Below are 13,477 nucleotides of genomic sequence, written 5' to 3' on the forward strand. Positions count from 1 at the left end.
GACTTTTCAGGCTATTGATAGTAAATATCAATATGTACTTTACTACTCCAAGGAAGCTGGACAAGGAAGCTGGGTACCAATTTCCAGAACATGGTCTAAGGATTTTCAAAATTTAATTAAGTGCATGGAAAGTGACAGCGAGTGTTTTAAAGAAATCTCCATAAGACTGAATAATTAATCTATTCTCTTTGAGCTCAACATTTCCTTTCTGCATTAGGATACCATCATCCAGTTTACTCATCTGTAAAATATTCCCAGACAGTGCTATCCTCTGTCATGTGGATGGTATGAGTGATTGATTCTGTTGATCAGGTGTAGAGATAATGGTCAGCAAATCTCCAACACAAACCTGAGTCCTTTGCTTTCCCAGCCTTGATGCAGAAATGTCAAAAAGATGTGTGAGCAGCTTCTTGCCCATCTAATGTGAATGAAGTGGAAGAAATGTATTTAATGTACTTCCTGCTGTGAACAGCATGAGGCTTCAACAATTCCACTAAGGCAGGATGACTGTTTGTCAGCCTGGCTGTAAGGCTGCGTGCTCTCACGGCAACACTAAATACAGTAGCATGGAATTAAAATCACATGGGGAGACAGCCACTTACAAAAAACTTGCAGCACACAAAATAATTGTAAGCATTTTCCCCTTAGGTGCAAACTTCCAGATCTGCATTCACCACACCTCTTCAGGTTTCCAAATGTGATTACAAACTGAGTTTTAAATTTGCCCACAACAAAAACCAAGTAAGTAAAAAAGAGTCTACATTAGCACAGCAGTCTAAGTACTGGGACCATGAAAAAGCAGAGCTTTGACTCAAGGCTTGTTAAAGCATTTTGTGTAAGACTTACTGCATATAATACAGTAACATTGTTAGTGCTGGAACCAAATTACAGGCTCTTCATTTCCAGATGAATACTAACAAAAGAGTTAGAGCTCATTTTTTCTCACTGTATGAAATTATTTCAGAGTCACTGCTTCAGCTAGAAGAACAGAGAGCACTTCCAGGCTGATCTAGTTTAGTTGCTAAGTGCTTGAGGATTAAGGCATTTCCATGGAAGAATAGGGTCTGAGTGTTTGTGTGAGTCTTAAGACTGAATTTCAGGATTCCTCTGTCCAAGGGGAGTGAAAAGTGCACATTAACCTCCTCTTCCTTTTCCTAGATGAATAATATTTATCTATTGTCCTGGGGTGACTTTATGATACTGGTCCTCTTCCTTTTCCTAGATGAATAATATTTATCTATTGTCCTGGGGTGACTTTATGATACTGGTCCTCTTCCTTTTCCTAGATGAATAATATTTATCTATTGTCCTGGGGTGACTTTATGATACTGGTATCCCCAATCGTCTGGTTTATGTTATATATTAAATTCTGCACCTTTAAGACTGGCTTTGAGAGCAAGAGAGGGGGAAGAAGAAGCGCGCAGTTTGTGTTAAGGAAAAACATCACTCCCACACATCCCGCTCCTGGACTGTGGTGTCTGCAGCACGGACAGACAGTGGGACAGAGCTTCTCTCTGGCTTTTAGTTAGTTCTAGCTAGCTGAGGCAGAGGAGTTCCCTGGACCTTTGTTTGTTTTTTTTCCCAATTTTCTTGGATCTGTGCAAGCCTGCTCTGGACTGAACACCCAGCCAAACTCCGGGAGCTCACGCCTGTGGCCCACCGGGGCCTGGGCCTCGGCACTTTCCAGCGCCGGAGGGACTGATAAGAACCTGAGCGAGCCGAGCTACACCACATGAAAAGGACTTTTTTCTTCCTAGATTTGCCATTCCATCGAACAGCAAGAGGTTTTATTATTTAATATTACTCAATTTCTGTTAAATAAACAGCTTTTTCCACTTCTCTCCAAGGAATTTTTTTTTTTTTCTTTTCCCGGACCAGTTGGTGGGGAGGGGCATTTCCCTGGGGAAATCCCCATTTGGAATTTTCCTTCCTAATTTGCCCTAAACTAAGACATCTATTAAGTAAGGTGCCTCCTTCAAATGACCTTTATGCTGAACTCTGTGCTCTCCATGCAGTACAGGTATGTCCTTCATGCCCAGTAGTGCTTACACTTTTGTAATTGCAAACTATATTTCAGTGGTGGGGTTTAGATCTACTGTCATAAACCAATGAATCAATGTATTCAGATGCACCAGGTACCCCTGGTGATTGAGCTCAACAATTTAGGTACTTGTCCTAGGATGGAATGTTTCCTGGGAGTACATCTCTTTTCATTAACTATAGAAGAATTCTGTAACAGACTATTTGAATCGGATGTCTAAAGTTTTAGAGGCTAATGCCAAGTGAGATTAGTGCCACCCCAGAAGTGAATGATTTACATAGATCTTTTCCCTATGCATGCTTTTCTGCCATGGTTCACAGTTAGTAACCATCACATCTGACTCAAACAAACCATTTTTGTGCCTTAACTGTAGTGGCATGTGTAACTTGAAATCCAAGATTTCCATGTGATGTTTTTTCTGCTGCTGACTTCATTAACTTAATCCTTTTATTTTTTTCTATCTAACTTTAGTACCTATCAGGAAAAGTCCCTTCCAAATTAGGAAATGTCCCAATAGCAGCACAAATTTGAAAACCATCATTCACAATATGTAAATATACCAGTGCATATTCTACATGCTACAATTTTTTTTTCCAGATTTTGCTTTGGCAACACAGCACAACTGTATAATCCCCAATTAAACTTTCCAGTTGTCTGGAATTTAGTGAATACATTGTAGTTCACTAGAGCACACCTCTTACTTTTTTTATTGCCATGATTATATAGCAACTACGACATTTTAGTTAGACCCTAAGGAGAAATAAAAGACTGGATGGCAGGTGCTGAAGGTGAGTGTTAACTAATTAATTCACATTGAATGCCAAAGGAGATAAGGCAATGTTGGTAGTGCTGACTTGAGTTCCATAGGAAAGATCTCATGTAGTATTATTAAACTTTGACCTTTGCTATTTCTATTGTTTGGCCTGAAGGAGTCAATGCATAATGTTAATTCGCTCACATTACTCAGAGATACCACTTAATGACACACTGTGACATTTGTCCAAAGCAACTCTGTTAAGTAGAAGACGAATATAAACAAACAGAAATATATATCAGTAGATGTGAAGTAGAGACAAAAGTGGACCACAGAATTTAGCATTACAGCATTACTACAGCTGATAGGCTATTATATATGTGCTAAATCTTCTACTGACCTCTTAGACATCTGAATTAAATCTTACTGTTAAAAGCTAAAGAAAATTCTTTTTTTTTTTTCCACATACCACACTGGTTTAACTTAGTAAAATGAATTTACTAATAATAATTAATAACCAATGCTGCTTAAAATCCTCCGCTTATTTATGCAGAATTTCAGTCATGACTGCCGGGGTGCTAAATTGCTCACATCTTACATAAATATGTGCTTGTATATATATATTTTTAAGTGTGTGTGAATACATAAATATGCAAAGTGTAATCTATAATTTATCTACTCTGTAGTCTGTACTTTGTTTTTTATAGAAAAGGCAGTGCAACAGATGTCAGATGAAACAAAATACAGACTTTTCATTCTTTATATTTTTATGCAAACTAAAAAGAATGTGGTAGGAAATTTTATTGGTAAGCGAATTGTTGTTAAGTTTTTGCATGTGCTGGAATTCTTTGTGGGAGTTCTTTCACTGATACGGAAAGCTAAAAAGGAGTTCTGTCACATCATTCCAAATACCACATATCAACAATTTGGGTGTAAAAAGAAAAGTGACTGTTTGCAAAAAAGACTTCCAAATCTTTCCTTCAAAGACACCTTATCTTTCAATATCCCAAATATTCTTTACTCCTACCAACATATATATGTCAGTTGCTACATAATGAAAACGTTCTATTCTAATTTCCCAAACACTTCCCCTGCTTTTTTAATTAATAGTATAAGATTATTCTTTGTTAAATTAATTTGTGTAGAAAAGTTTGTAGCTCTGAGGCAACTTGTGCTCATAAATGCAGAAACTTAAAACTGAACAGTGGTACACAAATTAATTACTTCTGCTTTCTAATGGCAGTGTTAAAAGAGATTTCTCATTTGCTTCCCTAATATTTTGTGTGGGTTTCATAAAATATTAAGTTTTATACTCTCTTGTGACTGGGAGCAACTGAGATTCCCACTGAAGTCAGATGGTCTAATTTCAGCTCATTTCTGATGTTAACTAGTATCTTGGAGAATCATTCTCTCCATCCCAAACTCTCCATATATATTTTAAGCAGTCAGAACACTTCCAATTTTTGAAGAATCAGCTTCTGCATGAATACATAGTTTTAATAGCTGCTCTCAAAATATTCTATACTCTGCTATGTACAAACTTTAAAGTTCATGAATTCATAAAATTTATTCATACAAATCAAACTGTTGTAGAAGCTCCTAAATGAAAATTTGTGTTTGCTATAATATCAGAGTCAGATAAAGATTTTGGCTTGCATTCAGTATCAGATCTCTTACTTTACAAGACATCTTTTTTCAACCTGTTGTAGTCATTAATGCTATATGATTACCCAAATGCTGCACAGAGAAAACAAAGTCACCTCTGTCACAGGATTACAGGTGAGAAATTCCAGGCAGACTGAGTATTTATGAGGCAATTAGATGGGTGTGGACTTCCTGCCTTTAAGAGCTGCCTTTTGTATCCTTACCTAGAGAGAAATCACTGTGCTGATAATAATGGTCTGTTTTGGCATCAGACTTTCAAAGAGTACTGTATTCTCTAATTCCTCCCTTTAGTCTTTAAGAAATATGATGGTGTCACAACAGATGGTTCATGGCCTCACAGAGAGGACTTAAACAGCTTATCAGTAGTCCTATCACAGAATTTGCATTTGAGATGTCAGTCTCCAAACTCCACGCATAAATGAGGGAAATTGTACCAGGAAGCTTTCATGCTACTTCTGCTAGAAAAAGAGTTGTCACACCAATGCTGAGACATTAAAGGAGAGGCTTGAGGCAGCAATAATACATGTATTTTTGAAAGCAGTTGGCGATACTGTGTGCAGATTCTACTCTACCCCTTTTTCTAATCACCACCAGAAGTGCCCCTTTCAAAGCAATGCTGAAAACTTAAAGCTATTAACCAGTTGAACAAATTACATAATTCGGTCAGTATTTCCTTACTGAGGCAATTTCTAAAGTAACATTACTCTTATTTGAATATTTGCTTTATTAAAAAGACAAGGAGAGTACAAATGGACACTTCTGCACAGAAATTCAAATGCATCAAATCAGAAGAAATATGCCTCTTGGGATCTGCCAGACAGCTTCTGCCCCCTCAGGGCCACCGATAGGGCCCTCTGCAGCATGACCAAATGGGCCCAAAGGCTTTGTGAACACAGAATCACAGAAACAAGGCTGCCCATGCAAGGTGACATCTTGGATTAGGTCTGTTACAGTGTCAGAAGAGAAAGGTGTAGCTCCTTGCTCTGAATCACTGCTCACGTGATTTTCTCAAACAATGAAATAGCAATACTAAATACTTTCAAAAACCCACATAGGTTTCCAATAGTATTTTCTTATCTCAAGATGGAAGCAGCATGTGTTTTAACCAGCAGGAAGAAAATCAAAACCCTTTTTCTACATGCTGATTTGATTGTGATGTTATTTGTAGTTTCTATCCTGCATTGGAAATATCACTTCAATTGTATGATGTCTTACCATCATCCTTATCAGGTACAATGGTAACGCGAGTACTTGGGAATTCTGTGCCAATTCTTCCACCCATGGGCATGCTCAGCAAAACATCAAAGGTCTCAGCCTCTTCATACAAGGAATCATCGATGATGACGATCCGACACATTTTTTCTCGTTCGTCTTTGTCAAAACGTAGAATGCTGATGTGATCCTCTGGCCTGGATATGTAGTCAGAGTAGGAAAGCACAGAGGTTGGGGCAGTGCCAGAGGCTGTTCCTGTGGCATAAAAGGAAAACAGTCACTATACATGCCATGGTTATGATAGTCTCCTCATAGAGGTGGTATTTTATTTTCATTATCTTTTAATTTCTGTTTAATTTTTGGTGATAAGATGGGCTGTGGACAAGTTCCCAGGTCCATGGACTCGATTCCGAGGTCTGTACTACTTTTGTATACGATACAATGGAAAAGTGTGGTTCTTCAAATCATTTGCACCTTTTCAGTCAGAAGGAATTTTGCCTATCATAAGAGACACCGAGTGACAAAATAGCCCCTGTGAAGATTGCCAGTTAATTACCTTAGTACATTTGACCCATATTGAAGATACCAGTGGGCTAGAGCAGATAGAATTTCATGAAAGCAAATTATTGAGATTCTATAGGACTTTACACAAAATATTGCTTCAGCTTTCCAATAAAAAATAGTAATAAAACTACAGGTTTAGAAACCCCATGCCCTGCACATGTAAAATTAGTAAGAGACTGAAAGTCAGATGAAGGACAAATTAGACAGTTAAGGAATATCATTTTGTATAATTTTTTTCAAGATGAAAACAAGTGAAGGATAGTCAGGGCAATCACTGCAGTGCTTTCAGTTCCCATCATTTTCAGATATATGGGGCTGCATATAAAAATCTTGCAGAAATATGAAGAACACAGATCCTCTTCACCTCTCCGCGATTTTTAAACTGCATTCAGTAATACTCTTTGACAGATTGCAGAGATGAATACATTTCCAGTTGAGACTGAAGATATTTAGATGAAAAAGTAATTAACAGAATTATAAACTATTTTATCATAAAATAGATAGAATAAATATTTTTTAAATTTCTGTCTCTTTTCCAATTTTGCCTTTTTTGTTATTCTATAGTAGATTCTACTACCTTGTTGAGTGTAGCAGATGACCATCAGTTCCTGACTCACATCTCCACTTCTTCTGACTGGAATAAATAACTCACCAACATCTTCTTCAATAGTATAGGTGGACTGAGGAATAAAGACTGTTGATTCTGCAAAGAAAAGAACCTCATAAAGTCACCTGTACATAAGCTAAGAGCATTTTTGATAGTGCAACAAATAGCTTGCATGTATTGGCAACGCTACAAAATTATAAGTAAAACTTGGAGGGTGAGAGAAGTAGATTTTCTTAGTGTTTCAGAAATGAAAAAGAAAATCCCATCATTAGGTCTGAATTCACATGTCCTTATTAAGTGGTCTCTAATGTGACTGATTTGTTTATCTAGGATTAATGGTGCAAGCCAGTGTTTGGAGAATTTGTCCATAAAGTCTATATTTTTATTATTTCCATGGTATTTAATTATTAACTGTTAACTACAGAAGCATCAATAGCATAGCTCACACATAGGCTGTGGTTCACCAGGGCCGTTCTTTAACTTAAAAAATAAAATAACCAGGAAAATCACTTGGCATTGAGGAGCAAGGTTGAGCTCTTGGCATCTTACTCGGACTTGCACATTTGATTTGAGTTGGTTACTTGTCTGCACTCCTTTTTTACTAAAAGGAGACCCAGTCCATACAGCCAGTGAAGTCTGAGAAGCAATCTCACCCTAAAATGTATCATACAAAAGGATATCAGATCATTTTTCAGGAAAAAAACCCACTAGGATGCATTCTGAACTCCTTCATTATTTTATGCTCATATAATCAGATTGTGGGGTTTTATGCTGTTACTGGGATTCAGGATCAATTTCGTTGCTCTCTCAAAAACTCAAGAACAAAAGGTTGCTATACACATAATTATCAAGCACCTTTACAGTTTCATTAGTCACTACAACCCAAACAGAATATAATTCCATATAATATAAAATTAAGTGATATCAGCTGACTGAACAAAGTAAATTTTTCATCATTTCACAGTACTTTGGCAAACAGTGTTCTGAAAATTGTAAAGTGACTTCTTTGAAAACATGTTCCAGGTTTTATTTCTTCAGCTACTACTAGCATGACTTAAGGTCAAAAGCCTGCCTTAAAAATGCTGTAATTCAGGTTTGATAACATCTAGGCCACTCACTATTCTGGCAAGACAAAAATTCAACATGAAAAATATCAAAGTCCTATTTTTTTTTTTTTTTGTTTTAAAGTAAAGCAAATGGAAGTATTAAAAAAAAAATCCCATTTCATTACTTCTATTTCTCCCTTTAGAACTTAGTTGGCAAAATAAAAAACTCATACCTTCTAAAACATGCAGGAATCTGATTTATTCAGTTTCCTCTCTCTCTCTCCCATAATTATTCAACAAGGAGTAAAATGGCACTACAAAAGTTTAACAGACCTTATGAACAGCATAAAAGCTTGGAGGAGAATGAGCTACACCATCACAGCCAGTATGAAAAACCACATCCCTATGCAATTTATATTTGGGATAAAACATTAACTAATGTCCCATACCCCAAGAGGCTGGTACAGCTTTCTGAACAAACTCACAGTTTTGATCCTAAAGCTACACCATTCAAATCAATGATTTTTTCACTGGAAGCAGAATGAAACTTTTGATGGTTCCTATTCAGTGATCTTTGTAAACCCTGAGCTTCAAGAGACTGCTAACTGTAAACACAGTCCTTCCCCTCAAAGTTCTCCATCTAGTTTTCTTCTAGGTGTTCTTTGATTTGCAGCTGTGCATTTGATTTTGCCCTCTGCAACTTCACTTTATGTATGATTAATACAAATTTTCTGGGACTGCAAAAATTTTATCTTACTGAAAGAAATATAAAATACTGTTGTTGGCATAAAGAAGACTCAGCCAATTACTTTTAACTGTGCTATCTTACTGATCATAGAAAAGATGAGATTTAACACATTTTTAAGCAATTTCTGTGTCTCATACATGCTGCTATTCAAGTTAAGCACTATTTTTCTCAGTGATTAAAAATGGATGTGAGATAAGCTCTGGTTTAACCTGCATTTGTAACCAGGAACTAAGACACATCTCATAGTTTCCATGCCCAACACTCTTAAAAAGTTAATTAGGGAAGACTATATAGTTTAATTTGTAATGATCATCCAGCACTTAAAAGATTTCTTAAGGACAGTTCTGTGTGACTACAGCCCAAAGGTTCAAGCATCTGGATGCAGCTGAACAGATGTAAAGCAACCAGAGCATGCTCTACTTATTTTTAATTTTTTTTTTTTTAAATCAGCTTATTTCTTAATTTATATTTAATCATAATTTTATTTGTTCTTAACACAGTGTGCGCTACATTTGGTCTAATGAACTTCACAATTACTGAGCTTCTCAGGTTGATATCAAGGCCTTAAGAGATGCAAATAGTTTGCTCCAAGACCAAACCTGTTGTGATCAACCAGGATAGACTTTCCTATACCATCCTCTCCCACATGAATTACTGTGGCAGAGTAAATCAAATCATCCTCCAGCCTTCTCTTCAGACACATTCAGTCTGCAAACACATTTAATGGAAAACCTGTTATACCTAAAATGAAAAAAAACCAGAACCCCTAGAAATAACATATCATAAAAAATGCATGTATTTCCTAAAAACTTCATAAAAAATGCTACCTGAGTAAGCCCTTCACCATACAAAGTGATAGAAGACAAATGGCTACCTGATGCCCAAGACTCTTTTCAGAAATATTTTGAGGAGAGTTAACCTTTAGTATCCACTGTTACTCACAGCATTTGCCCTCCGGTTTATCTTTTGGTATATACACATACTGGCAGTACAGTTCTGGAAAGGTTCTCACCATCTCCTGGGTCAATAATTTCCACTGTGGATGCAGCAGGAAATTCCAGAATTGCCATGACGGGCTCAGAAAGAACAATTTGAAAGGACTCAGAATGCTCATGTTCACCGTCACTCAAAATCCGTACTCGCCACGTAGCTGAGGTTTGACCAGGATTAAACTGCACTTGCTTCTGGGCTTTTCCTCTGAAGTCTTTATCTTTCTTGGCAGTACCATCTCTGGTGCTAATACCTGTTAAAATCAGAAATTCAGGTCATTATAAACATCAATGGAAATTTTTCTCCCATTGTGTCATCTTTAAAAGATGTGTAGAAAAAATATACTTTTAACAAACTGAGAACATTCAAACTAAATCCATCACTCTTGATCAATTTTATTTTGCATGTCACACATAGAGGTGGAAAAACTCTACATTCTCTGGAGTTACATCAAGTTTCCATTTCCCCATAATTCGATTATGGATGTCAAAAAAGGACCATCAAAACAGACTTTCCTCTCTCCTTTTAGTCCTCTGGGCTCTCTTCTTTTCTAGAACATTTAAATAGCATCCTGCCTGAAATCCTAGAAGATTTTTATTTCTCTTAGAAAAAATAAAAACACCCCTGGAAATTTCAGACTTTAAAGGGAAAACTAAGGAAAACACAAAGACACAAAGGAAAATATACTGAATAAAAATGAAAGAAAATGCAAAACCTGAACCATTGCCCTTATTCCCATTGGAATAAGAATTTTTTAAAATTATTATCCTCTTATTTCATTGTTTGCATAACGACAATCATTAGGTTAAAATGAAGTTGAAGCTGCAGATCCATAGGAAAAAATTCAAACAGCTCAATCCAGAGAGATGGCACAGGTCTTTCAGCCTCATATTCAGACTGCTTTGAAAAAGGTTTTCACAGGCATTTTACTCCCAGTTTAAGGCTTTCTGAAAGACCCTCATGGAAATTAGGAAGTATTTGAGAACTGTCTCCAACTCCCAATGTGTTTGGCCTTGTTTAAATCCCACAGTACAACTGAAATCTCAATCTTTTCTCAGGTTTTCAGGAAAAAAAAAAACCCAACCTTTAAACTTCTCCTTTCTCTGTTTCTTCCAGCTGCATTGTTTGATGTATTGAAACACATGACCTTTCCCTACAAACCTTGGCTTTCTTTCTTCAGGCTCGTGCCTCGTCCTAAGTCATAGCCAATTTTATACAACTTATAAACCTTCAGCCCCTTTGGCACTGCAAGCAGACCAGAAAGGCCAGTAAGCATCTTGGCCAGTATGTTTTATGCTCTTTCCAATTCTGTAATTCCACTTGCAGGATTAAGGTAGTCAGAGGCAAGTTACTCAAGCTGGTTTTGCAGATTTTTCAGTCAGCTCAATACTGAAACTGACCTTGAATCCATAGGTAGAAAATGTTGTAAACACTCTATCTGAAGGATCAGAAATCACATCAGTACCTGTTATTCAGTACTAGTAATCAATTTAAACCACACATGCTTAACTATGTATTTATCTCTTCCATTCTTTTTCTTTCATCAAAAGAAATAAAGTTGGTTCATTGTTCAAAACAGTCTTTTAAGTAAGATCATGTTGGTTAAGGTCTACATCTCCTAAATCTCATGCCAAAATAGGTGTCCCTACTGCATCTTGCTACCTGAAACTCAGATTTTTAAACAGAAAAAGCCCTAAACAGAACCTTGCCAGGAAAATGCTTACATATCTCTGAAGAAACAGCTTTAAAATGAGTTTTCTCTAAGCTCACCACAGGTTTCAATGTGAAATTGTACAAGGATAATGTTCCCTGATGGAAATGCATCAGAGGAGGAAACAGATCCAGAAGACAGAAACAGGTGTGAGTTTGCAGAACGTGATAACACAACCCTTTTTTCACCTTTTCCCTCCCCAAACACTGCAAACAGTTTTCAACACCTCCTGTATCAGAATCAGTTGACTGCCAACACTGAGTGAAGTAAACGAGCCTAATGCCCAATGCTGCTGGTCAGAGCAGCTCACAACAGCCTGCCTGGAAAATGATATATGTTTATTGTTGTCTCTTCCATTGCTACAACTGCATTTTTTCATTATAGGGAAAAGAAGATCTGGACAAGACCTGTATTCTCTGAAACAAATTAACAGTGGTATCAATCAAATCAAAGAAAGAAGGACCGTGTCTTGGGTTGTTTACTCAAAAATTAATTGCAGAAGACAAAAAAAACCCAAAAAATACTAAAGGGAAAATTTCATTATTTAACTAAAGAAATCATATACATAGAATATAAAAGACACACTCTTTAATAAATAATCGTATTCCTTTGAATATAGTTTGCTTATCATGAAACAGCAGTTATAGGACAGTTGTATTGATACATTATATCAGCTGGCTGGGAGGTGATTTATAGAAGCAACTGATAAGATTAGAATTGAACTTACTTATAAAAGAGGTATCTCCCAGGTAACCTCTCCGTTTAAGAACAACATCAAGATATTTGGAGTCTTCATTTACTAAGTAATACTCCTTTTCTAAAGAGATCCATGCCCAGTTTAGGCGAAAATGTTGATTCTTCAGCTTATTGCCTCCTGCAAAACAAAATTAAAAAGATGCAATCATAACTTTTAATTTCTGTTAAATTACTTTGTCTTTTGAATTTAATGCAACCTTGTATCCTGGGTAAGGTATGTATCTATCTGGACATCACAAGCCAAATGTTTTAAAGATTTAAAACAAGAAATTACAGGTAAAGAACTCAACCATAACACATTTGCTACACATAGGAGTAATTTTTTTTCTTAGATGCATACAAACATAGTGCACTAATTTTCTTATATCTTAAGAGAAAAAGATCAAGAATTAATAAAAGTGTATTTGGGATGCCTTCTGTATATCATCCTAATGGATGTGCTTTCTATTACTCTAGAATCCTGTAAGTTCTTTAGCAATAATCAATAATTCTTTAACTGCTCAGCTCACTGATGGGGGACGCTCACTTGGATACTGTCTTCTGGGAATGCTGGCCTGTGTGGGAGACTGTAGTCTGATTTCTTTCCCACAAGGTGCTGCTACAGAACAAGGTTTGCTCAGGTAACAGCTGTCTTAAATGTGCAAGAAATTTCCTTTAGAAATTAACTCTTCGGTACCCAAGCTGGTGATTGGAGGAAGTAATTCCTCTGAACAGAAGAGAGACATATCTAAGCATTTAAATTAATGAATGGCTTAATTACTGGAGGAAGAGACAAATGAAGGTGCCCCTTCTAGTTTCTTCCATTCTTGAAAAATGAGGCAGCCACTCACTGAAAGCAGTGCTTTCACTCTACCTCAAAGATAAGCCTCTATGTTTCTTTACTGACCTGCCTACTAGAAAAAAACCCAGGAACTATAGTTGTGCAATCTCACAGGGAGGCAAAGGTACTGTGTAAATGAAAGGAGGGAAATGGTTACTGGAGTGTCTCCCTGCACTCCTCACCCTGCTCCTTTCTGCTCTCTTGATCCCTATCTTTACTGACAAAGGGGAAGGCTCCAAACACACATATCAAAAACTAAAGAGCACCACAGGGAACCAGCAGCCATAGTGTTCCAGCAGCAGCTACAACAGCACCTGCATTAGGTTTGCCGTATGTGTTGCCTTCCCACTAATTTCTGGAGACAAATGTAACAGAATATGCCTTGCTCTCTAATCCCGTGAGAAAGCCATTCGTGTGCCACCCTTAAATGCATTGCCCAATTTGACAACAATTTAACAGAAGGATAAAAGTTTCTGACATATAAAAAGGATGGAAATTTAAAGTCTTTTAGAGGAGAGAGAACCTATTTGTACCATTAATGAGAAGAAATACTGCTGCATGAG

General features: G+C 36.8%; 1 protein-coding gene across 1 annotated transcript in view; it reads right to left on the reverse strand.

Annotated features, from left to right (window-relative positions):
- Positions 1-12,819, reverse strand: part of LOC102113974 (FRAS1 related extracellular matrix 2) — a 57,269-nt gene extending 44,450 nt beyond the window's left edge. Inside the window, exons 1-5 of the mRNA XM_088051293.1 lie at positions 12,771-12,819; positions 12,066-12,212; positions 9,650-9,880; positions 6,814-6,939; positions 5,676-5,927 (exon numbers count right to left, since the gene is read on the reverse strand). Coding sequence (XP_087907419.1) covers positions 5,676-5,927; positions 6,814-6,939; positions 9,650-9,880; positions 12,066-12,212; positions 12,771-12,819 — 805 coding nt within the window. The remainder of the gene's footprint in view (positions 1-5,675; positions 5,928-6,813; positions 6,940-9,649; positions 9,881-12,065; positions 12,213-12,770) is intronic.
- Positions 12,820-13,477: the final 658 nt, after the last annotated feature.

Source organism: Pseudopodoces humilis, chromosome 2 (genome assembly GCF_049639895.1).
Source record: "Pseudopodoces humilis isolate 2021_Gansu_Grassland_sample_001 chromosome 2, ASM4963989v1, whole genome shotgun sequence".
NCBI lineage: Eukaryota > Metazoa > Chordata > Aves > Passeriformes > Paridae > Pseudopodoces > Pseudopodoces humilis.